We start from the raw sequence: 25,621 nt of genomic DNA, 5'->3' as shown, positions 1-25,621 counted from the left end.
AAGCAGCGCCAATGCAGTCGGCGATGCAGCGAATGAAAAGTGGGGAACAGATACCGGAATAGGAACGGAACATAGATTGTTCCACAAAGCCAACAAAAAGGCAGGCATAGCTAGGACCCATACGGGTGCCCATAGCTACACCTTTAGTTTGGAGGAAATGGGAGGAGCAAAAGGAGAAATTATTAAGAGTAAGGACTAATTCCGCTAGACAGAGCAGAGTCGTGGTGGAGGGGAACTGATTAGGTCTCGAATCCAAAAAGAAGCGGAGAGCTTTGAGACCTTCCTGATGGGGGATGGAAGTATATAGGGACTGGACATCCATGGTGAAAATAAAGCGGTGGGTGCCAGGGAACTTAAAATTATCGAAAAGTTTAAGAGCGTGAGAAGTGTCACGAACATAGGTCGGAAGGGATTGAACAAGGGGGGGATAAAACCGTGTCGAGGTATGCAGAAACGAGTTCGGTGGGGCAGGAGCAAGCTGTGACAATAGGTCTGCCAGGACAGGCAGGTTTGTGGATCTTGGGTAGGAGGTAGAAACGGGAAGTGCGAGGTGTGGGAACTAAAGGTTGGTAGCAGTGTATGGGAGATCCCCTGAGTGGATAAAGTCGGTGATGGTGTGGGAGACAACGGGTTACCCGCCGATAAGGGGGGTGCTGTTGTAGTCTGGCGTACTGACTTCTACCTTGCCAAGGCACAACGACAACTCGCGGATACCTCCTCTTATTTACCCCTCGATCGTGACCCCACTAAGGAGCATCAGGCCATTGTCTCCCACACCATCACTTTGGTTCCTAGTCCCCTGCAAATCTCGTTTAAACCCACACTAACAGCACTAGCAAAGCTTCCTCCCAATATATAGGTTCCCCTCCAGTTCAGGTGCAACCCATCCCACTTTTACAGGTCACCCCTTCCCCAGAAAAGGTTCCAATGATCTAAGAACTTGACACTCTACTCCCTGCACCATATCCTCAGCCAATCATTCTTCTGCACTGTCTTCCTGTCCCTCCCTAGCTCGTGGCACAGGGAGTAATCCAGAGGACGTTGGAAGTCCTGCTCTTCAACCTCCTTCCTAACTTCCTCATCTTACTGCACAGGACCTCTACCACTCGCCTGTCTAAGTCATTGGGACAAGTACATTGGAGCCAGACCTCTGGCTTCTAACCTTCCCCTTCAAGAATATTCTGCAACCGGTCGGAGACATCCAGGACCCTAGCACCTGGAATACAACACACCATCCTGATGTCTCTTTTGCTGCCACAGAATCTCCTGTCTGTCACCCTAACTATCAAGTCCCCTATGACTATTGCTTCACCTGACTTCACCATACTCTTCTGAGGCTCAGAGCTGACCGCAGTCCTATTAGTCTGGCTGCTGCTGCCTTGCCCAGGTAGGTCATCCCCCTCAGCAGTATCCAAAGAGTTATACCTGTTGCTGAGGGGAATGGCCACAGGGGGACCCTGCACAGATTTCTTTCTCTTGTTATCTTTTCGGTGTTCGCCCATCTACTCCCTGAATTCTGCACTCAGGGTGTAACTCAATAGTCTTATCTATCAGTTTGCCTCCCTCCGGATGATCCTTAGTTCATCCACCTCCAGTTCCAGCTCTTTAATGTGGTCTTTCATTAGCTGGAGTTGGCTGCACTTCCCACGGGTGTAGACATCAGGGAGACTATCAGGTTCCATGAATTCCCACATCCTGCAAGAGCAACATTCCACTGCCATATCTGCCATCCTGCCTCCACTGGACTATGGGCAGATATGGACCAAATCAGCAATAACGAAAGGAAAAAGCCTACCCTTCCTCCCTGTTTCTTTGGCCTCAGCCTCTTCCATTCCCACTCTGACGACGGCCACTTCAAAGGTGGCCACTCCGCTGGGCCCGATCTCTCCTTTATGGTTTAAAAAATAAGAAAACTCCCCACACAAGGAGAAGGAACTCATCACGTTTGGTGGTGCTCTACCTGCCTTCCACTGCTGCCGATGCATCCGACATTTCCCGTTTTTGTGCACTGGCTACGGTTTTTAAGAAAAATCCCCCGCAAGGAGAAAGAACTCACCACGTTTGGTGATGCTCCGCCTGCCTTCCGCTGCCGCTGAAGCCTCTGACTTGATAGAGGTTTATAGTTTATTAGAGACACAGACAGAGGAGACAGTTGATATCATTGTCACAGGGAAAAATGTCCGATTCCAGATAGTGTGAATTTAAAGTAAGAGGGGGAATGTTCAAAGGAGAAGTGCGGGCAAGTGTTTTTCACAGACAGATACAATCAGGCATTCAACAAGCTCTTAAACAGGCACATGGATGTGCAGGAAATGAGGGATACGGACATTATGTTGGGAAGGGTTCGGTTAATTGGACATCTGGTCACCAATTAGTTTGGCACAACATTGTTTACCGAAGGGCCCGTTCCTGTACAGTACTGTCTAATGTTTTTAGAATAGTAACTACCGAACTGTCCAGTCCATAGCGCAATCACAGTCTTTGTTAAAATATTTCTTCTCATGTTTTACCACCTCATTCTTCTAAAGTTTCTACCCCCAATGCCAACTCTGACTGATTGCAAGATCAGAACCGGAAACGGCATCGGTATCAGAATCGGGTTTAATATCACCAGCAAATGTGAAATTTGTTAACTTAAGCAGCAATACAATGCAATACATGATAATGTAGAAAAAGTAATAAATAAGCAGATCAATTTCAGTAAGTGTAAATGTATATTAAATACTTCAATCGGCCCTACACCTGGGGAGGTCAACGCGACCTCGCCTGTCGTGGAACCCTACCCCCTCCCCCACCCACCCACCACCAACCCCCCCCCCCCCGACTTGTCCAGGGTTCCAGCAGAGTACCACTACCTGGGACAGGTATTTAGGTTTTTTTTAAAATAGCGAGTCGCAGCAGACAGTCAGCCATTCTTGTTTGGCGCGTGGTGGGTTCACGATTGGTGTACTTTCGGATTCACCGAATGAACGTTCCTGACTTGACCCTTTTTTTTTTACGAGGCCCAGTGTCTAGATTGACGCTCAACCCGGCACGGATGAAAAGCGTGCTCGGGGGTAGCCCGACTTGGATTGCAACTCGGGAGCCTTCGCTCCGGAGTCCGGCGCTGATCCGTTGCGCCAACAGCCAGTATATAGTAAACAACAGGCTCTTTCCCTGCCTCCACACCGACCCTACGACCGTGCTATCGACCTTCTCCCATGGACCTCGTTATCCACCAGTCGGTTGTATAACTTGTCCCGACCTGAGAGAGAAGCCATGGAGAAGTACATCTGTGAGTCTCTCGCGGCGAGCATTATTCGGCCCTCATCCTCCCCGGTCTGCGCAGGGTTCTTCTTTGTGGGGAAGAAGGATGGATCACTACGTCCCTACATCGATTACCGAGGCCTTAACAACATACCCGTTAAAAGCAAGTACCCACTGCCCCTCATTAATTCGGCGTCTGAACCGCTTCACGGAGCCACCATCTTCTCGAAGTTGGATGTACGAAGTGCCTACCATCTGGTCAGCACCGCCACCGGAAGATCTCCTTTTGAATGCTCTCTTGGTTACCAACCCCAGCTGTTTCCCTCTCAGGAAGAGGATATTGCGGTGCCTTCTCTTCAGGCCAATATCCGCCGGTGCCGCAAGGTCTGGGAAGACAGACACACGGCCCTGCTCCGCTCAGCCGACCGCAACCGGAGGAGTGCCGATCGCCATCGGACTCCTGCACATGAGTATCGACCTGGGCAGAAGGCGTGGCTATCGCCTAAAGACATTCCTCTCAAGAACGATCCCAAGAAGCTCGTCCCTCGCTTCCTGGGACATTTCGAGATTGAGAGTATTATCAACCCCATGACGGTTCAACTCAAACTGCCTGAATCTATGCACATCCTTCCTATATTTCACGTTTCCCAATTAAAATCGGTTTCCGTCAGCCCCTTGTGCCCTCCGACTGAACCCCCTCCAACGGCCCGGATAATCGATGACCGCCCAACGTACACCGTCCGGTGGTTACTGGATGTGCGCCGTCGGGGCAGGGACCTCCAGTACCTGGTCGACTGGGAAGGATACGGCCCGGAGCAACATTTCTGGATTCACCGCTCCTTCATCCTGGACCCGTCCCTCATCCGTGACTTCCTTCGGGACCATCCAGACAAGCCTGCGGGTTCGCCTGGAGGCTCCCTTTGATGGGGAGGGTTACTGTCATGGTCCCGTCTGGCTTCCCCCATCTCCCTCCTGTCTCCTTGATTATGCCTTAATTCCAGTCGTTAGATTCCCAATTGCTGCTAGTTCACTTAATTTCAGCACACATGGTTTCCATCAGCGACTGCAGGATAAGAACTCTGGCGTCACGACCACGGATCACCTGTTCGATGGTCTTTTCCCGTTTGATAACTTCGTTTCCCGACCGCTGAAAACCCTTTGTTCTAAGTTCAGCTCTAGTTTCAAGTTATTCCAAGAAAACCCCGTTTTCTGGTTATCTGTTCCACGTTCGTGACGGTGACCTCTCAACCGTATCTCCGTGCCTGTGTCCTGCTCTTGTGTTCGCTTCAGTCGCTGCTTGTAACAGTTTGTGCGTGTGTGTTTGTGTGTATGTCCGTGTGTTTCTGTATGAGTGTGTATATTTGTGTGTAGGAGTGTGTGCATGACTGTGACCCACAGAATCACACAGCACAGAGCTCATTTGTCCCAAATTATCTATACTACCCTACACACAAGTCGCATTCTGTACTCAGCCCATTTACCAGCACGTGGTCTGCAACCTTCTCCCCCTTTACAGTTCACGCTCATCCAAATGCTTCTTCAATGCAGTAGGAGTTTCTGCCTTCACCACCCCTCAGACATTGTATCCCAGATTCCAAGCATCCTCTGAAGCAAAAAAAATCTCACTCAGATCCTCTCTTACTCCTGTCCATGAACCCATTCTCTCTGGTATACGACACCTCTGCCTTTGTGAAGTTTATTAATACCTGCCCTATCAATGCCTTTGATAATTTAGTGCATTTCCTATCGTACACCCTCGACTTGTCTAGTCTGTCCTCATAATATAACACAAGCCATATGAAGGCATCTAATCTAGCCAGAATCCCGGTAAAACTATTTTGCACCCTTTGCTCATCCTTCCTATAATCCTATAATCGGTGCTGCGGTGAGTCAGAGCGGCCTCGCACTGGGCTGAACATGGAGCGGGCGGTTTGCATGCATCAGCTCTTCACACCGCTACCGCAGCTGCCGAACGCTGAGCGACTAGTTTTACACGCGGCCGGAAACCGGACGCTGTGAGACAGCCAAATGGTGAAGTGCGGGGTAAAGATCTACTGCAAAGTTAGTTGACATCTGCAAGCAAGCCGGATTTATCGGCAGGGAGTAGTAACATCGGACGCATGTGGGCTTTCGGAAGATTTACTTGACAAAAGACAAAGGTAGAATTAGAACTAAACCTTTATTAGCTCTTCCGGGAGTGATCGGGGAGAATCTGCCTTCGACTATACAAAACTTCTGTAATTTCCGTTCCCTTACGGATTATGAACTGCATCGAATTGTGGAACCTTCCCTACTTCCTAATAAAACAGGAAACAATGGGAACCCATGGAATGGGAAACAGAGTTAATGTTTACAGTTCTGAGATCCTTCAGGAGAAACCGAAACGTTAACATCTCGCTCTGGCCCAGGATAGAAATATTAATTGTTTCTCTCTCCGCAGATGGTGCTTGACCTGCTGAGTTTTTTTTTAAGCATTTTCTGTTGCTATTTCAGATTTCCAAAATCTACAAAATACTATCTTAGTTATTTTATCTATTCGGTCAAGAGGTGTGAACGACGTGATTCGTTTGTTGGCGGTTGCCCGGCGTACCAACAAACACAGGAGACCTGAGCGGGGTTTCTAACGTGGGGAAGTTAACTGGGACAGTTCCACACTCTTGCCCTCGGATGTCCGGGTGCAGTGGTACGAGTAGTCGACACAAACTGGGGTCTTCCTTGGTTGTAGTGGGTGACCATGACATCTTCTGTGCCTTGTCATGCCGTGCGCTGTCCACGGAGTGTTGCAGAACCGCCTTCCCGCCTGTTGGATCTGGCTGTTGGATCTCACCGTTGATCACATCTGTCCAGACCGGCGGATGAGTTCAACATTAATTCTGTTTCCCATTCCATAGATTTCCACTAGTTTCCTTCGTATGATAGGACAGGGATTTCCCTATCTCACTCGAGTATGAGGACCACCGGCTGTCTTCACCTGGTTTAGCCCGTCGGTCGAACCGGTGTAACCGAGTGTGGCCGCTTTCGCATGCAGACAGGTACTTGGAACTGAGCGTCTGGTGGAACCCAAGGGTAGGTGAGTTGTCCCGGGAGAGGTCAAGCCGCTTCAGCAGAGGTGCTCGCCCCTCCCTGGACAGCCCGTTTCACCAACTACTACCAATTGATATGTTACCAATTATTTAACCTCTTCCGTTAAAGTGACACGTTGTTGTGGGGATTGAAGTCAAATGCGAAATAATTTACATTAACTGAGATACGACATTTTCGTAAGCTTACATTAACCATTTCGGTTTGATACGTAGAACCATTGCCGCAATTGTTAGCGCTGTTTTCTCGCAGCTCCTGCGTCCACGGGTTCGACCCCGATTTTTGGTGCATTTTGTATGGGTGGAGTTTGCATATTCCACCTGTTTCCCTGCGGATGCACCAGCCGTGTGGGCTCCCCCAACACCGCCGGGTGCTACGATTCATTTCGCGCCTCTACGACTTGTGGATTGGATCTGGGAATTGTCTCTAGTGTGGGTACCAATTATTTGAGGAGTGGAAGGGAAGTTGGGGAGAATGAGTAGCCCAGTCAGCACTTGAGCAGAGCCGGCGATCGGCGTGGGCTGAATTGCCTTCTTCGCGCGCTGCGCGCTGAGGGATTTGAACGTGAAACTGTGTTTGGAATCTGTCAGTCCAAAAGGGCATCTTACCAGGAAGAGGACGTGGCTCATCGCTCAACGACCCTAACGTCACTGAACCGCTTATTGTCACGCTTCCCCCGCTTCTAATCTCTTTGTAACTCCGCTGGAGGTTTATCCAGCTCGTTCCAGTGATTCGGAAATCAATTGGAAAAATCCAGTGGACAGTACTTAATCCCTCCCAATTTTCCAACAGGTTGCACGAGGAGGGAGGCGCGGCTGTAAGAAGGGAGAAGTAGCGAACACTAAATATCTCCTCTGCTTTAGAGGAGTAACGATGAAGGTGGGCGCTATTTTGTGGCTAATGACCGTCTCCTCCAGTAAGTAACTTTCTGTTCCTTTACGGCTGCAGCTTGGGGGAGAAGGCAATAGGCAGCGCGGGAAAAGCGGGAAGGTTCGTCTGCTTCATTTGCGTTCACAACCAACACACCTACGGAGGCACTGTGGGCAGCCCGAGGGTCGCCACACATTCCAGCGCCAACATTAATGTCCACAATGTCGGCAGAGCAACACAGAAAACAAAAAACAAACGCAGCAGAACAAGCCCCTTCCAGGCTTCCGACATCGACCCCCTGACTAGCCGACGGGGGATAGGAGCGTGGGCTGAATTCTGGGTCGAACACTGAGGATGCCGCCTTCTCCCTTCTCCCTCCTTCCTTTGTGGACTCCTAACACGGAAACAAGCCCTTCGGCCCAACTCGTCCTTGTCGATCGTGTTAACCAGCCAACTCGTCCCATCTGCCCGCGTTTGGCCCACAGCCCGCTAAATCCCTCCTACTCATGTACTTATCTAGAAGGCTTTAAAATGTTTGTAATTTACTCGCCGCCACCGCCATTTCCGTCAGCTCATTTCAACCACGTAACACCGCTTGTGTGAAGAAATTATCTAACATCTTTTTCAAAACTCTCCCGTCTAATCTTAAACCCATGTTCTCTTGCTGTTAACAACACCCCGGTCTCCCGGTGTAAAATGCTGTTTTCAGAATATCTATGCCCTTTATTGTGTTATATACCCCTATCAGGTCGCCCCCTCAATCTCCTACATTCCAGAGAATTAAGTACTAGTCTATGCAAACTCTCCTTGTAACTCGGGCCCCCAATTTCAGACGACATCCAGGTAAATCATATCTCCGCGCTTTCTAATTAATAACATCTACAACAGGGTGGCCAATTCTGTACAAAATATCCCAAGTGCAGCCTCACCAACGACGTGTACAACAGAAACATAACTTCTGGACTCCAGTCCGCAAAGCTCTGACTGAAGCTCAGCGTACTGAACATTGTCTTCACTACCTGTCTGCCGCTTTCAATGAGCTGTGCACCCGTACTCCTAGGTTCCTCTTTTCCAGGCTCCGATCCGCACTTTCTCGGTAACTGTAACACTTCATTCCCCATTCTGCTATTGTTCCTCCTTTACACTAACTCATTGAATCGATGTGATAAAATGATATGTATGAAGAACAAAATGTGACCACAGTAAACCGATTTACCAATTTTTAAAGTTTGCTCCCTGCTTTCAGGCATTGGTGCTGAGAAGTTTGTGGTGATTCAGGACAAGTCCAGCATTGTTGCCACAGAAGGGGAGACGGTGGTTATTCCATGCAGACACAATGTCACGAATAAGGTATGGTCATACCGTTGGTTCAAGGGTGCCCGAAATGGAATAGAAGTGACCAATGAAACAGCAGAGTACAGAGGCCGCTTCTTCAAACCTCAAGGGGGTGATCCCTCCACTAACAGCACAGATGTTTCTATGGAACTGAAGGACGTGCGGCCGAATGATTCTGGGATGTACTTCTGCAGGTTGGAGGCAATACAGTGGGAAATGTATGGGGCAGGGACGAATCTCGCAGTGAGAGGTAAGCCAATCATCAACTATCTGCTTGTCTCAGTAAATAAGACCCACCACCCGAACAGAATTTGGTCAAGGCTGGAAAATGCTCGAGGCACTTAGCAAGTCACTCAGCTACTGTGGGGAGAGAAGCAGCAAAGTGTTCAGATCTGTAACCAGTCCTCAGGGAAGAGAAGGAGGGTAAACAAGAAAAAAGAAGAATCTTGTAAACAAGTTTTGCCCAGTGCTGAGGAAAGATCTTCCACTTCAAGCATTAACTCTGTTTCACTACCCACAGATGCTGCCTGACGTGCTGAGCGTTTCCAGCATATCCAGTTTTTACCTCAGATTTCCAGCATCTGCAGGTTTTTAATTTTCATTGTTGGAATTTCACCAACTGGATAATGACAAAATCGTTCCAGCACAGAAAAAGTGGAGGGGGTGAGTGGTCACAAATTAAATCTCCCCTCCAAGGACTCTGTCTGCTGACTTCTTGCTGCATCAGTAAAGCTGCCAACATAATCAAAGACCCTACCCACCCAGGACATTCTCTCCTCTCCCCTCTCCCCTCTCCCGTTGGGCAGAAGATACAAAAGCCTGAAAGCACAAACCACCAGGCGCAAGGACAGCTTCTATCCCACGGTCAAAAGACTATTAACTGGTTCCCTGGTATGATCAGATGGGCTCTTGACCTCATAATTTACCTCGTTACGACATTGTCTCCCTACACTGCACTTTCTCTGTCACTGTTACACATCACTCTGCTATTGATTTACCGAGGACAGTACTACCTCACCGTGCGCCACGTAATGGTTAGATTAGATTACATTCAACTTTATTATCATTGTGCCGAGTACAGATGCAAAGCCAATGAAATGCATTTAGGATCTGACCAGAAATGCAAAGAATAGTGTTATTTACAAAATAACTGTGAATAAAAAAGTGCTACAGCACACAAATATAAAAGTACTGAGACAGTACAATACGGATGCAATACTGCTTAGCGCTGTGATGAGAGGTTCAGCAGTGTCACAGCCTTGGGGAAGAAGCTCTTCCTGTGCCTGCTGGTGCGGGAGCGAAGGCTCCTGTAGCACCTACCGGATGGGAGGAGAGTAAAAAGTCCATGTTAGGGTGAGATGCATCCCTGATAATGCTTTTCGCCCTGCCCAGGGAGCGTTTATGGTAGCTGTTCTCAATGGTGGGCAGTTGGGCGCCGACAAAATGAACAGTATGCAAGACAAGTTTTTCACTGTACCTCAGATTATGGGACAATAATAAACCAATACCAGTTCCAAAGAGGCTGCTGGTGCTGGAAACTGGAATGAAAGGAACACAATGCTGGAGGAACTCGTAAGTCAGGCAGAATCTAGGGAGGGAAATTGAGAGTTGACCTTTCAAAAGGGGACATTCGGCCCATTCTGTCTGTACTGAGTCCATGCACCAACAATTCCACTCTTCAGCTTTTCTCCAGAACCTGGCAAACACTTCCCAGTCAAATACCTCCCAGTTCGCTCTTGAACATTAATATTATTCAAATATATACACAGAGTACGCTCTTTGTGGCAAGTCCTTTAACAGTATCAATGAGCAGAAGGATCTTGAATTCCAAGTGCAAATCTCCCTTGAAAGGGGCCAGATACATTAATAGGGTGGAAAAGAAGGCTTACTGTTTATTTGCCATAATTACTCAAAGTAATCAGTTCAAGACTTGTGAAGTTGCATTGCAGCTTTATATAATTATTTAGTTTGCATCTGGTATTGCATTCAGTTCTGTTCACCCCGTTATAAAAACAGGGTGAGGTTTTGGAAAAGGTGCAGAAGAAGTTTACCAACAGTCTGTCTGGATTAGAGGGCAGGTGCTGTAGGGAAAGGTTGGACAAATGTGAATTGTTTTCTCTGGAGCAGCAGAAGCTGAGCAGAGACCTGGTAGAGGTTTATTATTTATAAGAGACACAGACAGAGCAGACAGTTGATATCATTTTCACAGGGAAAAGTGTTTAATACCAGCGCGAATGCATTTATAGTGAGAGGGGTTATGTTCAAAGATGTGTGGGTAATTGTTTTACACGGAGAATGGCGGGTACCTGGAATGCTCTGGTGGTGGTCGAGATAGAGGCAGATACAATAGAACATTGAACAGGCACTTAAACAGGCGCATGGATGTGCAGGAAATCAGGGATGCAGACATTATGTTGGGAAGGGTTAGTCTAATTGGACATCTGGTCACCAATTAGTTTGTCACAACATTGTTTACCGAAGGGCCCATTACTGTACGGTATTGTCTAATGTTTTTAAAATAGCAACTACTGAATTGTGCAGTCCTTGGCCCAATCACTTCTTTGTTAAAATATTTCTGCTCACGTTTTACCACCTCATTCTTTCAAAGTTTTTACCCCCAATGCCAACTCCAGCTGATGGCAGAATCAGAACCAGAAACGGAATCAGTATCAGAATCGCGTTTAATATCACCGGCTGCCGTTTTAACCGTCGAAGATCATTAAATATGATTCATTCTTCTCCATCGAAAGAATTTGAATTTGTTGTTTCTCTTGATGCGGAGACAGCCCTTGATAGGGTGGAGTGGTCTTACTTATTTGAGGTTTTGGAAAGATTTAATCTTGGCCCGGGATTTATTTCCTGGATTAAATTGATCTATCATGGTCCTATGGCTGCGGTTATAACTGATAATCAAAAATCTCCCTATTTTACATTATATAGGGATATACAGCGGGGATGTCGTCTTAGCCCTTTATTATTTAACTTGGCTTTAGAACCCCTTGTTATTGCTCTTAGAGTTTCTAACACTGTTCAGGGTATTAAAGCAGTGGACAAAATACACAAGGTTTATTTATATGCAGATGTCTTGTTAGTTTATATTTCAGATTCTAAGAAATCTATTCCTTCTATGTTATCTATATTTTCTGAATTCAATAGGTTTTCTGGGTATAAATTAAATGTACATAAAAGTGAGTTACTTCCTATTAATAATTACTCGGACCCAAATCATCAAGTACCTTTTAGAATTGCTAAAAATTATTTTACCTATCTGGTATTAAAATTACCAAAAATTTTAAGGATCTCTTTAAATATATTTTTTTCCATTAATTGACGACACCAAACAAAAGCTTTCTAAATGGTCGCCTCTGACATTATCATTAATAGGTCGAATTAATGCTATCAAAATGATAGTTTTACCGAAATTCTTATATATATTTCAAGCAGTTCCTTCCTTTGTTCCTCAAAAGTTCTTTGATAGAATAGATTCTATAATCTTATCTTATATTTGGAACAACAAAAATCCTAGTTTTTAGGATGGCCAAGTGGTTAAGGCGTTCGTCTCGTGATCTGAAGGTCTGAGGCAACGTGTTGTATTCTTGAGCAAGGCACTTAACCACACATTGCTCTGTGACGACACCGGTCCTAATACCTTTCTCTTGGACAACATCGGTGCCGTGGAGAGGGAAGACTTGCAGCGTGGGCAGCTGCCGGTCTTCCATACAACCTTGCCCAGGCCTGCACCATGAAAACTTTCCAAGGCGCAAATCCATGGTCTCATGAGACTAACGGATGCCTATAAAATAAAAATTCTAGACTGAGCAAACCCTTATTGCAGAAATTAAAAAAGGATGGTGGTATGGCTTTGCCAAATTTTAGAATGTACTATTAGGCAATGCATACTCGATATATTATTTTCTGGATTCACTATTCAGATATACTTGAATGTCCTTCATGGTTGGATTTGGAAGAAAACTCGGTGAACTGATTCTCTTTGGCCTCTTTATTGGGAGTTCCTCTTCCCTTTTTGTTTTCTAAGATTAGTAGACAAGATTTTAATCCCATTATTAAACATATATTAAGAATTTGGTTTCAGTTTCATAGATTTTTGAGTTAAATAATTTTATCCTTTCTAGAAATATCCAGCTCAATTATTTTTTAAACCATCAATTTTGGATAAGGCCTTTTTAATTTAGAAAACCAAGGGAATAATAACTTTTTCAGATTTGTTTTTAGGGGACTGTTTAATGTCCTTTTCTCAGTTAGTGGATAAATATGATTTATCTAATGTACACTTTTTTAGATATTTACCAACTAGGAATTGTTGCCAAATTACCCTTCTGCTTATCCACCTAATATGCCAGATGCTTTCTTTCAGTTTAAACCATTTCAAAAAGGGTTGATAGCTATAATCTATAAACGGTTATTGAACTCACGAATGATATCTAATGATTAAATTAAACGCGCTTGGATATCGGAATTTCAAGAGTCATTTTCAGATAATCAATGGAGTAAAATTTTTCATTTGGTTAATAACTCATCTATTTGTGCCCGACATTCTTTGATACAGTCAAAGGTAGTACATCGGGCCCATATATCAAAGGATAAACTAGCGCATATTTTCTCCAATATCAGTTCTATTTGTGACAGATGTGACACTGAGCTGGCCACTTTAACTCACATGTATTGGTCTTGTATAAAGCTAGATAACTTTTGGAGAGATGTTTTTAAAATGCTAACAAAAGTTTTGGATCTGGATCTACAACTTAATGTGCTTACAGCAATTTTTGGGAATTCGTTGGCTTGGAGAGCCATTTTATTGAAGTGGAAGGATTCTAATCCACCTACAGTCTTTTATTGGCTCTCCTCCATTATGTCCTGTCTAAGTTTAGAGAAAATAAGAAGTCGGATATTTGATACATCCTTTAAATTTGAACAAATCTGATGACATTTTATTCAATACTTTCATTTAATTTGATTTATTACTCTTTCAATCTTTTTTTCGCAGTTTTAGAGTTGATCAGAAAGTCTTTATTTCTTTTTTTTTTTGGTCGTATCCTCAGAATGAACTGCCCAGTCCCATTTTTCTCTCTTTTTTTTGGTTTTTTTTTTGTACAGTGCAATGGGGTTATTTTTCCTCATTTAAAATTCAAAGCTGTTTTCTTTCCTCTTCATGAACTGATAACAGGATTATTGCTGTTTCTGTTTTTTTTTAATTATATACTATATACTAGCTTAACACTATGTATGATTTTGATGATGTCTATCTTAATCTCGGTTTGTATTGTTATTGATATATATATTAGATAATTCTCCTCTTGTTTGTATTTATGTTCCTTTTAAATCAATAAAAAGATTAATATAGAAAGAAAGATTATTATGACGTAGCTCTTTTGACACGTTGTTTGTATCTCCTGCTGTAATTTGTAATCCACATCCTGGCTGCTGTTTTTGGAGGCCTATATACAACTGCAATTAGGGTCCTTTTACCCTTGCCGTTTCTTAACTCAACCCATAGAGACTCTACACCTTCCAATTCTGTGTCATCCTCTTTCCAATGATTTAATATTATATCTTATACACAGAGCCACATCACCCCTCCGTCTGCTAACCCATCTTTCCAATATACCGTATATCCTTGATGTTAAGCTCCCAGTGGCAGCAATCCTTTAGCCAAGTGTCAGAGATGGCCGCAACATCATATTTACTGATCTGTAGCTGAATTTCAAGATTGTCCATTTTATTCTTTCTGCTCTGTGCATTAAAATACAACACAATCTACCTTGCATGTTATTCTCTGCCTGCATTGCACTTTCTCTGTAACTGTGACCCTTAATTTCCCATTCTGTTATTGTTCCTCCTTTGCACTAACTCGTTGAATTGATGTGATGAACTGATTTGTATGGATGGCTGACAAAATGTTTTTCACCGTACATCAGTACATGTGACCATAATAAACCAATTTACCCATTTTAAAGTTTGCTCCCTGCTTTCAGGCATTGGTGCTGAGAAGTTTGTGGTCATTCAGGACAAGTCCAGCATTTTTGTCACGGAAGGGGAGGCGGTGGTTATTCCATGCAGACACAATGTCACGAGTAAGATATGGTCGCACCACTGGGTCAAGGGTGCCCAAAATGGAACAGAAGTGACCAGTGAAACAGCAGAGTACACAGACCACTTCTCCACATCTCAAGGGGATGATCCCTCCACTAACAGCTCAGATGTTTCCCTGCAACTGAAGTACGTGCAGCTGAGTGATTCTGCGATGTACTTCTGCAAGTTGAAGACAAAGGAATGGGAAATATATGGGGCGGGGACATATCTCACAGTGAGAGGTAAGTCAGCCTTCAAGTATCTCCTTGTTATTGGAAATCAGACACACCACACAAACAGAATCTGGTCAAGGCCGAACGTGTGCTGTTTTCTCTGGAGAGGCAGATACTGAACAGAGATCTAGAACATAGAACATAGACCCTACAGCACTTTACAGGGCCTTCAGCCTACAATGATGTGCCAACCATGTAACCTATTCTAGAAACTGCCTAGAATTTCCCTACCACATAGCCCTCTATTTTCTAAGCTCCCTGTATCTATTTAGGAGTCCCTTATCTGCCTTTACCACCATCACTAGCAGTGCATTCCACACACCCACCTCTCTCTGTGTGAAAAACTTACCTCTGACAACCCCCAGTACCTAGTTCCAAGTACCTTAAAACTGTGCCCTCTCATGACAGCCATTACAGCCCTGGGAGTCTTACCATTAATTTTATATTCTGCCTTCAAATTTGACCTACCAAAATTAACCACATCACACTTATATCAGTTGAAATCCATCTGTCATTTCTCAGCCAGTTCTGTATCCTATCAATGTCCCGCTGTAATCTCTGACAACCCCCCAGACTACTCACAACACCTCCAACGTCTGTGTCATCAGCAAACTTACTAACCCACATTTCTAAATCCAAATTCAGATCCAAGAGGAAGACCACATCATTGACCTCCATGTAGAATACGAACCATCTGCAGCCCTTGCCTTCTGCAGGCAAGCCTGTTCAGCATCCACAATGCAAAGTCTCCTTGGATCCCATGTCTTCTTAATTTCTGAATGAGCCTTGCATGGGGATCCTCATCGAACGCCTTGCTGAAATCGATATGCAGTACATCCACTGCTCTACCTTCATTAATGTATTTTGTTACATCCACAAAGAATTCAATCAGGCTTGTAAGGCATGACCTGTCCTTGACAAAGCCATGCTGTCTATCCTTAATCAGATTGCTTCTCCAAATGTTCATAGATCCTGCCTCTCAGAATCTTCTCCAACAACTGAAGTAAGACTCACTGGTCTATAATTTCCTGTGTTATCTCTACTCTCTTTCTTGAACAGGGGAACAACACTTGCAACCCTCTCATCCTCTAGTGCTTCTCCCATCCCTGTTAGTGATGCAAAGATCATCACCAGAGGCTCAGCAATCTCCTTCTTTACTGTCCACAGTAGCCTGGGTTATATTTCGTCTAGTCCCAGCGACTTATCTAACTTAATACTTTTCAAAAGCTCCAACACATCCTCTTCCTTAATGCCTATATGCTGAAGCGGTTCAGTCTGCTGTAAGTCATCCCTACGATTGTCAAGGTTCTTCCCCTGGTGAATACTGAAGCAAAGTTTTCATTAAGTACCTCCGCTTCCACCTCCGACTCCATGCACATGTTTCCACTATTGCACCTGATTGGTCCTATTCCCACATGGCTCATCCCCTTGCTCTTCACATACTTGTAAAATGCCTTGGGGTTTTCCTTAGTCATTCTCGCTGAGGCCTTCTCGTGGCTCCTTCTAGATCTGCTAATTTCATTCTTAAGCTCCTTCCTAGCAACCTTATAATTTTCTATAGCTCGAACAGTACCTAGTTTCTTGAACCTTTCGTAAACTTTTCTTTTCTTCTGATCTAGATTTTTCTACATCCTTTATACACCATGATTTGTTGATGCCACCATCCATCCCCTGCCTCAAAGCAACATACCTATGCAGAACACCATGCAAATTTCCCCTGAATATTTGCCACATTCCTGCCATGCACTTCCCTGAAAACATCCGCTCCCAAACTGCTGCCTAATAGCATCACATCTCCCCTTATCCCAATTTAATGTTTCCCCAAATTGTGTGCACCTATCCCTCTCCAGCCCTATGACAAAGGAGATAGATTTGCGATCATTACCTCCAAAATACTCTCCTACCGAGAGATCTGACACCTGACCAGCTACATTTCCCAATACCAGATGAAGTATAGCCTCTCCTCTGGTTGATGCATCTACATATTGCATCAGGAAACCTTCCTGAACACACCAAACAAACTCTACCCCATCCAAACCCCTTGATCTAAGAAGATGCCAGCTGGGAAAGTTAAAACCACCCATCACAGCATACTTATTATTATTGCAACTTCCCAGAATCTGCCTCCCTATCTGCTCCGCGATGTCTCTGCTACTATTGGGGGAGGGTCTGTAAAAGCATGCAGAAGAGTTTTTACCCTCTTTCTGTTTCTGACTCCCCCCCCCCAACAGACTCTGTGGAGAATCCCTCCAAGACTTCCTCCTTTACTGCAGCCGTGACACTATCTCTGATTAGTAATACCACACAACCACCTCTTTTGCCTCCGTCCCTGTTCTTTTTGAATCATCTAAAGCCGGACGCTCACATCAGCCATTCCTGCCACTGAGATAGCCAAGTCACTGTAATACCCACAGTGTCATAGTTCCATGTATTGATCCACTCCCTAAGTTTATCCGCCTTATTTATGATATTCCTTGCATTAAAATAGACACATCTCAAACCATCTGGCTGAGTGCATCTTTGCTCTATCATCTGTCTGTCCTTCCGCAGAAACTCCCTGCAAGCTGTCTGCACTTATGCACCAACCGCCCATCCACTGCCGTTTCACTTTGGTTCCCACTCCCCTGCAAACCCACCCCAACAACACTAGAAAACCTTCCTCCCAGGATATTGGTTCCCCCCCAGTTCAGGTGCAATGTGTCCCATTTTTACAGGTCACACCTTCCCCAGAAAGATTCCAATGATCTAAGAACTTGACACTCTACTCCCTGTACCATATCCTCAGCCAATCATTCTTCTGCACTGTCTTCCTGGCCTTCCCTAGCTCGTGGCACAGGGAGTAATCCAGAGGACGTTGGAAGTCCTGCTCTTCAGCCCCCTTCCTAATTTTCTAATCTTATTGCACAGGACATCTACCACTCTCCTGTCTATGTCATTGGTACCAATATATTGGAGCCAAACCTCTGGCTTCTAACCCTCCCCTTCAAGAATATTCTCCCACCACTCAGCGACATCCAGGACCCTAACACCCGGAAGACAACACACCATCCTGGTGTCTCTTTTGCTGCCACAGAGTTTCCTATCTCTCACCCTAACTATCAAGTCCCCGATGACTATTGCTTCGCCTGACTTCACCCTACTCTTCTGAGACTCAGAGCTGACCACAGTCCTACTGGTCCGGCTGCTGCTGCCTTGCCCAGATAGGTCATCCCCCTCAGCAATATCCAAAGGGTTATACCTGTTGCTGAGGGGATTGGTCACAGGGGGGCCCTGCACTGATTTCTTTCTCTCTTTATCTTTTCGGTGTTCACCCATCTACTCCCTGAATTCTGCACTCTGGGTGTAACTCAATAGTCTTATCTATCAGTTTGCCTCCCTCCGGATGATCCTTAGTTCATCTACCTCCAGTTCCAGCTCTTTAATGTGGTCTTTCATGAACTGGAGTTGGCTGCACTTCCCACGGGTGTAGACATCAGGGAGACTATCAGGTTCCATGAATTCCCTCATCCTGCAAGAGCAACATTCCACTGCCATATCTGCCATCCTGCCTCCACTGGACTATGGGCAGCCAAGACCAAATCAGCAATAACGAAAGGAAATAACCTACCCTTCCTACCTGTTTCTTTGGCCTCAGCCTCTTCTTGTCCCACTCTGACGATTGCCACTTCAAAGATGGTCTCTCCGCTGGACACGATGTCTCTTTTATGGTTTAAAAAATAAGAAAATCCCTTCACAAGGAGAAGGAACTCATCACGTTTGGTGGTGCTCTGCCTGCCTTCCACTGCTGCCGATGCCTCCGATACTTCCTGCTCCTGTGCACCAGCTACGGTTTTAAAGAAAAACCCTCACACAAGGAGAAAGGACTCAGCGCGTTTGGCGGTGATCCGCCTGTCTTCCGTTGCCGCTGATGCCTCTAAGCTGATAGAGGTTTATAGCTTATTAGAGACAGAGCAGAGCAGACAATTGATATCATTGTCACAGGGGGAAAATGTCCGATTCCAGAGGGCATGAACTTTAAGTGAGAGCGGATATGTTCAAAGGAGAAGTGTGGGCAAGTGTTTTTCACAGACAGATGCAATCAGGCATTCAACAGGCTCTTAAACAGGCACATGGATGTGCAGGAAATGAGGGATACGGACATTATGTTGAGAAGGGTTAGTTTAATTGGACATCTGTTCACCAATTAGTTTGGCACAACATTGTTTACCGAAGGGCCCGTTCCTGTACAGTACTGTCTAATTTTTTTTTAAATAGAGGCTACTGAACTGTCCAGTCCATAGCCCAATCACAGTCTTTGTTAAAATATTTCTGCTCACGTTTTACCACCTCATTCTTCTAAAGTTTCTACCCCCAATGCCAACTCTGACTGATGGCAGGATCAGAACCAGAAACGGAATCAGTATCAGAATCGGGTTTAATATCACCGGCAAATGTTGTGAAATTTGTTAACTTAAGCGGCATGCAATGCCATACCTGATCATGTAGAAAACGTAATAAATAAGCAGATCAATTACAGTAAGTATAAATGTATATTAAATACTTAATTTAAAAATCGTGCAAAAACAGAAATAATTTTTAAAAATATAAGGTAGTGTTCATGGGTTCAAAATCCATTGAGAAATTAGATGGCAGAGGGAAGAAGCTGTTCCTGAACCGCTGAGTGTGTGAGCCTTCAGGCTTCTGTGCTTCCTTCCCGATGGTAACAATGAGAAGAGGGCATGTCTTGGGTGATGGGGGTCCTTAATGATGGACGCCACCTTTCGGAGGCACCACTGCTTGAAGATGTCTTAGATACTGCGGAGGCTGGTACCCAAGATGGAGGTGACTAGTTTTACAAATATCTGTAGCTTCTTTCAATGCTGTGCAGTAGCACACCTCCCCACCCCCTACCCATACCAGACAGTGACGCAGCCTGTCAAGATGTTCCCCATGGTACATCAGTAGAAATTTTCAAGTGTTTTAGGTAACAAAACAAATCTCCCTAAATTCCTAATAAAATACAGCTGCTGCCTTGCCTCCTTTATCACTGCATCAATATGTTGCGGCCAGGTTAGATCCTCAGAGATATTGACAGCCAGGAACTTGACATTGCTCACTCTGTCCACTTCCGATCCCTCTGTACAGATTGGTTCGTGTTCTCTCATCTTACCCTTTCTGAAGTCTGCCAGATTACCCACCACGTGGGGAAATTATATCCCCCTCCTTGGACCTTGAACTGGGCAGCAACTTTCAGAGGGGCCTGGAAGTATTGAGCGATAAATTCCCAGTTTGAGATCATCCATTTGTCTCCTTGAAGGATGCTGGCAGGATATTTGGGCAACTTGTTGCTTCCATGGTGACTGACAAAAGCTCACTCAAGCTTGTATGGATGATGTCCCCATTGTCATTTGCTACCCATTTCATTTCCACTCCACATTTCCATACCAACACATCTATCCTCAGTCTCCTCAGTCAGGGTCAGCTCAAACGCAAGCTAGAGGAACGTCATTTTCCACTTCCCCCTGGGTTGTCCACAAGCGGACAGTGTGAACTTTGAATTCTTCAACTTCCTGCAAACTGCTCCACCTCTGACCCTTTTCCCCTCCTCCTGATCTACTCCGTTATCCCTACAAACAAAAGACAACAAACTGCACAATAATGAAATGCTGAGACCTGAGTTCTAAAACTCCAACATCTGCAGTACTTTGTCACAGCTACCTACCACCTCCCAGCCTCCATGGCTACCTCCACCTTCCTTCCCCCTGCTGCCTATCACCTCCTCCTCACCTGGATCCACCTGCACTTGCTCTACCCCTTCCCCATTATCTTTTTGTTTCTGGCCACATCTCTTCAGTCTTTCAGTCCAGACGACTGGAAATTTCTCCCCCCACAGCTGCTGCCCGGCCCTCTGAGTTCCTCCAGCATCTGGTGTGTTCTTCATTAGTATGGGAAAACTCTGGTTCCAAAATCACAGTGGTGGAAGGCAGAATCTGTCAATCTCTGCTTGAATATACTCTGCAACTCAGCCTCTATAACCATCCTAAGGCTCTCCAGCCCATGGAGCCATCTATCCAAATAGCCAGCTGCTTTGTTGAGACTGGACCCCACGCCCCTAGGACAATGCTCCCTGACAGGGGAAGATATTCCATGCATCTCAGAGAGAGACTGATGGTCTCTCACTGAAATCTCAATTTTCTGAGAATTCTGAAGAGAGCTGGACATCAATACTCACAAACTTCCATAGCACACAATGATGAAGCATGTTAGGATGAGAATGAGAATGGAATCAGGTTTAATATCACTGGCATATGTCATGAAATGTGTTGTTTTACAGCTGCAGCAATACGTAATAATAAAATCTGTAAATTGCAATATAAATAAAACTTTATGCAACTTTTTCCAGTCCTGTGCAGAGGCCGCTCAATGTCAGGCAGTAATGCAAACAGTTAGCACATCTGTAGAAATCTACAAATCTGCAAGTATCTTTGATGACGTACCAAATCTCCAAAGAGTCCGAATACAATATTGAATATGTTGTACCTTCTGTGTCATTGGATCAATATCCTGGGGCCAGGATAGATCCACAGGGATGGTGACACCCACGAACTTGAAACCGCTCACCCTTTCCACTTCTGATGAGGACTGGGGTGTGTTCCCTTGACTTCCCCTTCATGAAGTACACAATCAATTTATTGGTCTTATTGATATTAAATTCAAGTTTGTTGTTGTAACACCACTAACCAGCTGGTCTTTCTCACTCCTGTCCACCTCCTCATCACCATCTAAAATTTTGCCAAGAATAATTGTGAAGACAGCAAATTTATCGATTGTATTTGAGCTGTGCCTAGCCACACACTTGTCAGTGTAGAGATAGTAGAGCAGTGGGCCAAGCATGCATCCTTGAGGTACACCAGTGTTGATTGTCAGAGAGGCGGCGATATTATTTCAAACCCACACAGACCCTGGTCTCCCAGTGAGGATGTCAAGGATGGAGTTACAGAGGTAAATTCAGAAGCCCAGATTATGGAACATCTTTGGATGCACAGTAGAAAGCATCTTAACACAGTGATGGATAGGACGACTTTACATCAGGTCGTTAAAATAAGACCATAAGACATAGGTGCAGAATTAGTCCATTTGGCCTCATTTGGAAGAGTCTGTTCCGTTATTTCATCATGTCTGATCCATTTTCCTCTCAGCCTCAATACCCTGCCTTCTCTCTGTGTCTCTTCATGTCCTGACCAATCAAGAACCTCTGTCTCAAATATACATGAACACTTGGCCTCCACAGCTGTCTGTGGCAACAAATTCCAGAGATTAACCACTCAATGGCTCAAGAAACTGCTCCTCATCTCCATTCAAAAAGGACGCCCCTCTATTCTGAGGCTGTGTCCTCCGGTCTTAGACTCTTCCTCCATAGGAAACATCCTCCCCACATCCACTCTATCAAGACCTTTCACTATTCGATAGGTTTCAATGAGGTCACCCCTTGTTCTTCTGAATTCCAGTGAATACAGACCCAGAGCCATCAAACACTTTTCATATGACAAGCCAATGAAGAGCTTGTCATATGAGCCCTTCAAAATGCAGAACACGTCCTCGGTATTGGCATATCCACCATCACGCACCAGACTCAAAAGCACATACTTCACCCAATGTTATCAGGTTGACCAACACCTCCACCATTAACCCACCTCACCACCACTACATCCACATCAGCCACTCCTCTCCACAGCCCTCAGCACCCTTCCCATGCACCGTCACTTTACAGTTTCTTGTACATTGTGTTTTATAGGATGAGTGCATATTTATATATTTTTTTGTTTTGTTTTTATGCTTATTGTCTCCTTCTGATGCTGCATCAGAACTGGAGAAACAATGATTTCATCCTCCTTTAAACTCTTGTACTGACGATTGACAACAAACAATCTCAAATGTTGAATGTGTCCAGTCTTTAACACTGGGCCTTAATTCTCACTCCAATGGCCAACTTCCAAATGGGAAGCATTGACTTTCTCCTTTTTCCATTGCAGCAAAAAGCAAGAGTTTCACGGTTACGCAAGGCCAGTCCAGTATATTTGCAGGTGAGGGTGAAACGGTCCTCATAGTTTGTAGCCATAATGCCAATCACACCAGAGACACCGTGTTCTACAGCTGGTACCGGAACACATCCGAAGTCTCCAACGGGACGGCAGAGTTTGCAGGTCGCGTCCTTGGGCCTGACCAGGAGGATTCCTTCAAAGCTTCCATTAAGCTGGTGGATGTGAGGGAGAGCGATTCTGGAATGTATTACTGCAAAGTACGGATAGACGGGATTGGCGAGGAAATCGGAGAAGGAGTATGGCTGACAGTCAGTCACACACGTGAGTGGTTCCACAGTCCGAGACAACACTGAGTTTATTACCACCCACCGACACACACCCTCCCCCATCAACTTTCTACTCATGGAGCCCTGTCCGGTTTCCTACCTTCACTTCCAGTGTCATCACCAACGGGACCGGCTGACCATTGCTGAATGTAGATGGGAGACTGCAGATAACAAGAATTACATTGGGGTGACTGGCTGGAGATCATACACTTATCAACCCATCAACAATGATTGGCTCAGTGTGCAGATTATAGAAGAGTGGCAATGGGTCACACACGATCCTCCCTCACACTGGTACCCAGTACGGCAGTGGGTCACACACTGTCCTCTTCCCTCTGTGACTGGGTGGGGCAGTGAGTTACAAGGTGTTCTCTCCCACTCTGGGTCGAAGTGAAGCAGTCAGTCACACACCACCATCTTCCCCCTCTGGGACTAGGTGTGGCACTGTCCTATCCTATCCTATTCTCGATGGATTCTCCCTGTGATGGTGTGGCCAACCCCCACCTCCGATTGCTCTAGTTTTCTCCCACACCCCAAGGATGTGTGGGTCAGTGGTTTAATTGATTGCTCTAAATTGCCCTCAGTGTGTTGCGAAGTAGTAAAAGTTGGATGGATTTGAAGAAAAGGTGGGGAGGTTCGGTTATCAGTAAAATTAATAGGAAAATAAATGGGATTAGTGTAGGACGTATAAATGTTAGATCAACGTTCGATGTGACTTTATTAACTTTTGGTCATCCTATATAATTATTGGAAGTGCAACTTCCCTGTTGTTCCTGCCCTGGAATAGTGAGGAGGGGGTGTGGAAGGGACAGGAATGATTTCACCAGTGGGGTTAAATACTTTCAGGTCAGTTGCCATATCATTGCGTGCTTCACCAGTCTCGAAGGGCCAAATGGCCCATTTGTGCTCGTGTGTTCTGAGATGTTTTCTCCCCCACAGGCAAAATGAAATTTGTCACAATTCTCCTGGTGATCCTGTCCACAGTGTTTGGAATATCAGGGAGCATCCTGCTCATCAGCATCCTGTTTCGTAGAAAACTACGCAGCGTAGACAGTAAGGAGGCTGAATCATTTACCTCTATGGCCAGTATAGGATCATCAGACATAGCAGGATTTGGCCATTCGGCCCAATGAATTACTCTACCATTCCACATTGAGGGATTTGTTTTCCCTCTCAACACCATTCTCCTGCCTTCCTCCATAACCTTAGAAACCAATACTCAACCTATCATCTTGTGTTTTCAATATACCCAATGATGTGGCCTCCACATTCATCTGTGGCAATGAATCTTCTGGCTAAAAATGCTCCTTCTTATCTCCTATTCTGAGCGGTGCCCTCTGGTCCAAGACTCTCTCAATATTGGAAATATCCACTCCAAATTCACTTTGTTTAGGCCTTTCAGTATTTGATAGATGTCAGTAAGATCCCTCCCCACCATCCTTCTAAACTCCAGCGAGTACGGTGAACAATCCTCATACATTAACTCTTTCATTCTCAGATTAGTTTTGTCATTCTCCTCTGGATCCTCTCCAATGCCAGCACATTGTTTCTCAGATATGGAGCCCAAAACTGCACACAACACTGCCAATGTTCTTTGACCAATGCCTTATATCCTTAAAGGTGAGGAACATCTGGAAAGCCCAAGGGGTTCACCAGCATGTGTAGATGAGCAGGGCAATTGAGGTAGTAGAGCTGTGACTCAACAGCACAGACACAGGTCCTTCAGCCCAACTCATCTCTGCTGACTGAGATGGCCCATAAATCTTTGGTCATAATGGTGCGAGCTGTGGTATCTCTTGAGATCATGGCTCAGACTTTGTTGTGCTTTTAAGTTTGTAGGAATGGTTTTCAGGACAGTGAATGGAGTTAGGGGTCAGATTAAGGTGTATGGACATAGACAGGGACATGAAGGAGGTAGAGGTCAGCACTCCACTCTGCACCCAGTGATGTGGATAGTTGAGAAGGTGCACTCCGAGTCCAGGACTCTGCTCCGTGCTTGAAATCCAGCGATACTGTCATGGCGATGAAGTACATTCAGAGTTTAGGCCTCTCCTCTGTGCACAAAGGTTAGTAATGTGGGTGAAAATTTACACGAAGGACACCCGTGAATACCGGACTGTCTCGAGTTGGTGGGTCCCAGTATTGAACATCAGTGCGATCAAGAGGCACAAGACCCTGTCAGTCAGCATCTAATTGTAATTGTGCCCAATTCTGCAGCTTTCTCTGATGACTAGGCTGGATAAATTTATTGTCAAACACTCCAAGATGCGATGAAATTCCTTCCCTGTTTGAAGCTCACTGGTGTACGTCTTAACATTAAATACAACAACAAATACAGCCATGAGGACAAGACAACAGCCTGGTGCAAGGAGAGCAGTGCAATGCATCGTAGTGCAAAAAGAAATGCTCATCAGGGACA

General features: G+C 45.2%; 1 protein-coding gene across 1 annotated transcript in view; it reads left to right on the top strand.

The window, feature by feature from the left end:
* Nucleotides 1–5,352: 5,352 nt before the first annotated feature.
* The window catches only part of LOC134346461 (uncharacterized), a 38,450-nt gene continuing 18,181 nt past the window's right edge, over nucleotides 5,353–25,621 (top strand). The window contains exons 1-6 of the mRNA XM_063047829.1: nucleotides 5,353–5,405; nucleotides 7,120–7,243; nucleotides 8,444–8,782; nucleotides 14,526–14,864; nucleotides 22,868–23,197; nucleotides 24,142–24,255. Of these exons, the coding sequence (XP_062903899.1) occupies nucleotides 7,201–7,243; nucleotides 8,444–8,782; nucleotides 14,526–14,864; nucleotides 22,868–23,197; nucleotides 24,142–24,255 (1,165 nt within the window). The 5' untranslated portion in view covers nucleotides 5,353–5,405; nucleotides 7,120–7,200. The remainder of the gene's footprint in view (nucleotides 5,406–7,119; nucleotides 7,244–8,443; nucleotides 8,783–14,525; nucleotides 14,865–22,867; nucleotides 23,198–24,141; nucleotides 24,256–25,621) is intronic.

The sequence above is a fragment of the Mobula hypostoma genome, chromosome 5 (assembly GCF_963921235.1).
Source record: "Mobula hypostoma chromosome 5, sMobHyp1.1, whole genome shotgun sequence".
Taxonomy (NCBI): Eukaryota; Metazoa; Chordata; class Chondrichthyes; order Myliobatiformes; family Myliobatidae; genus Mobula; species Mobula hypostoma.
The sequence above is the reverse complement of the archived record's forward strand: the minus strand, read 5'-3'. Positions and strand labels throughout refer to the sequence as shown.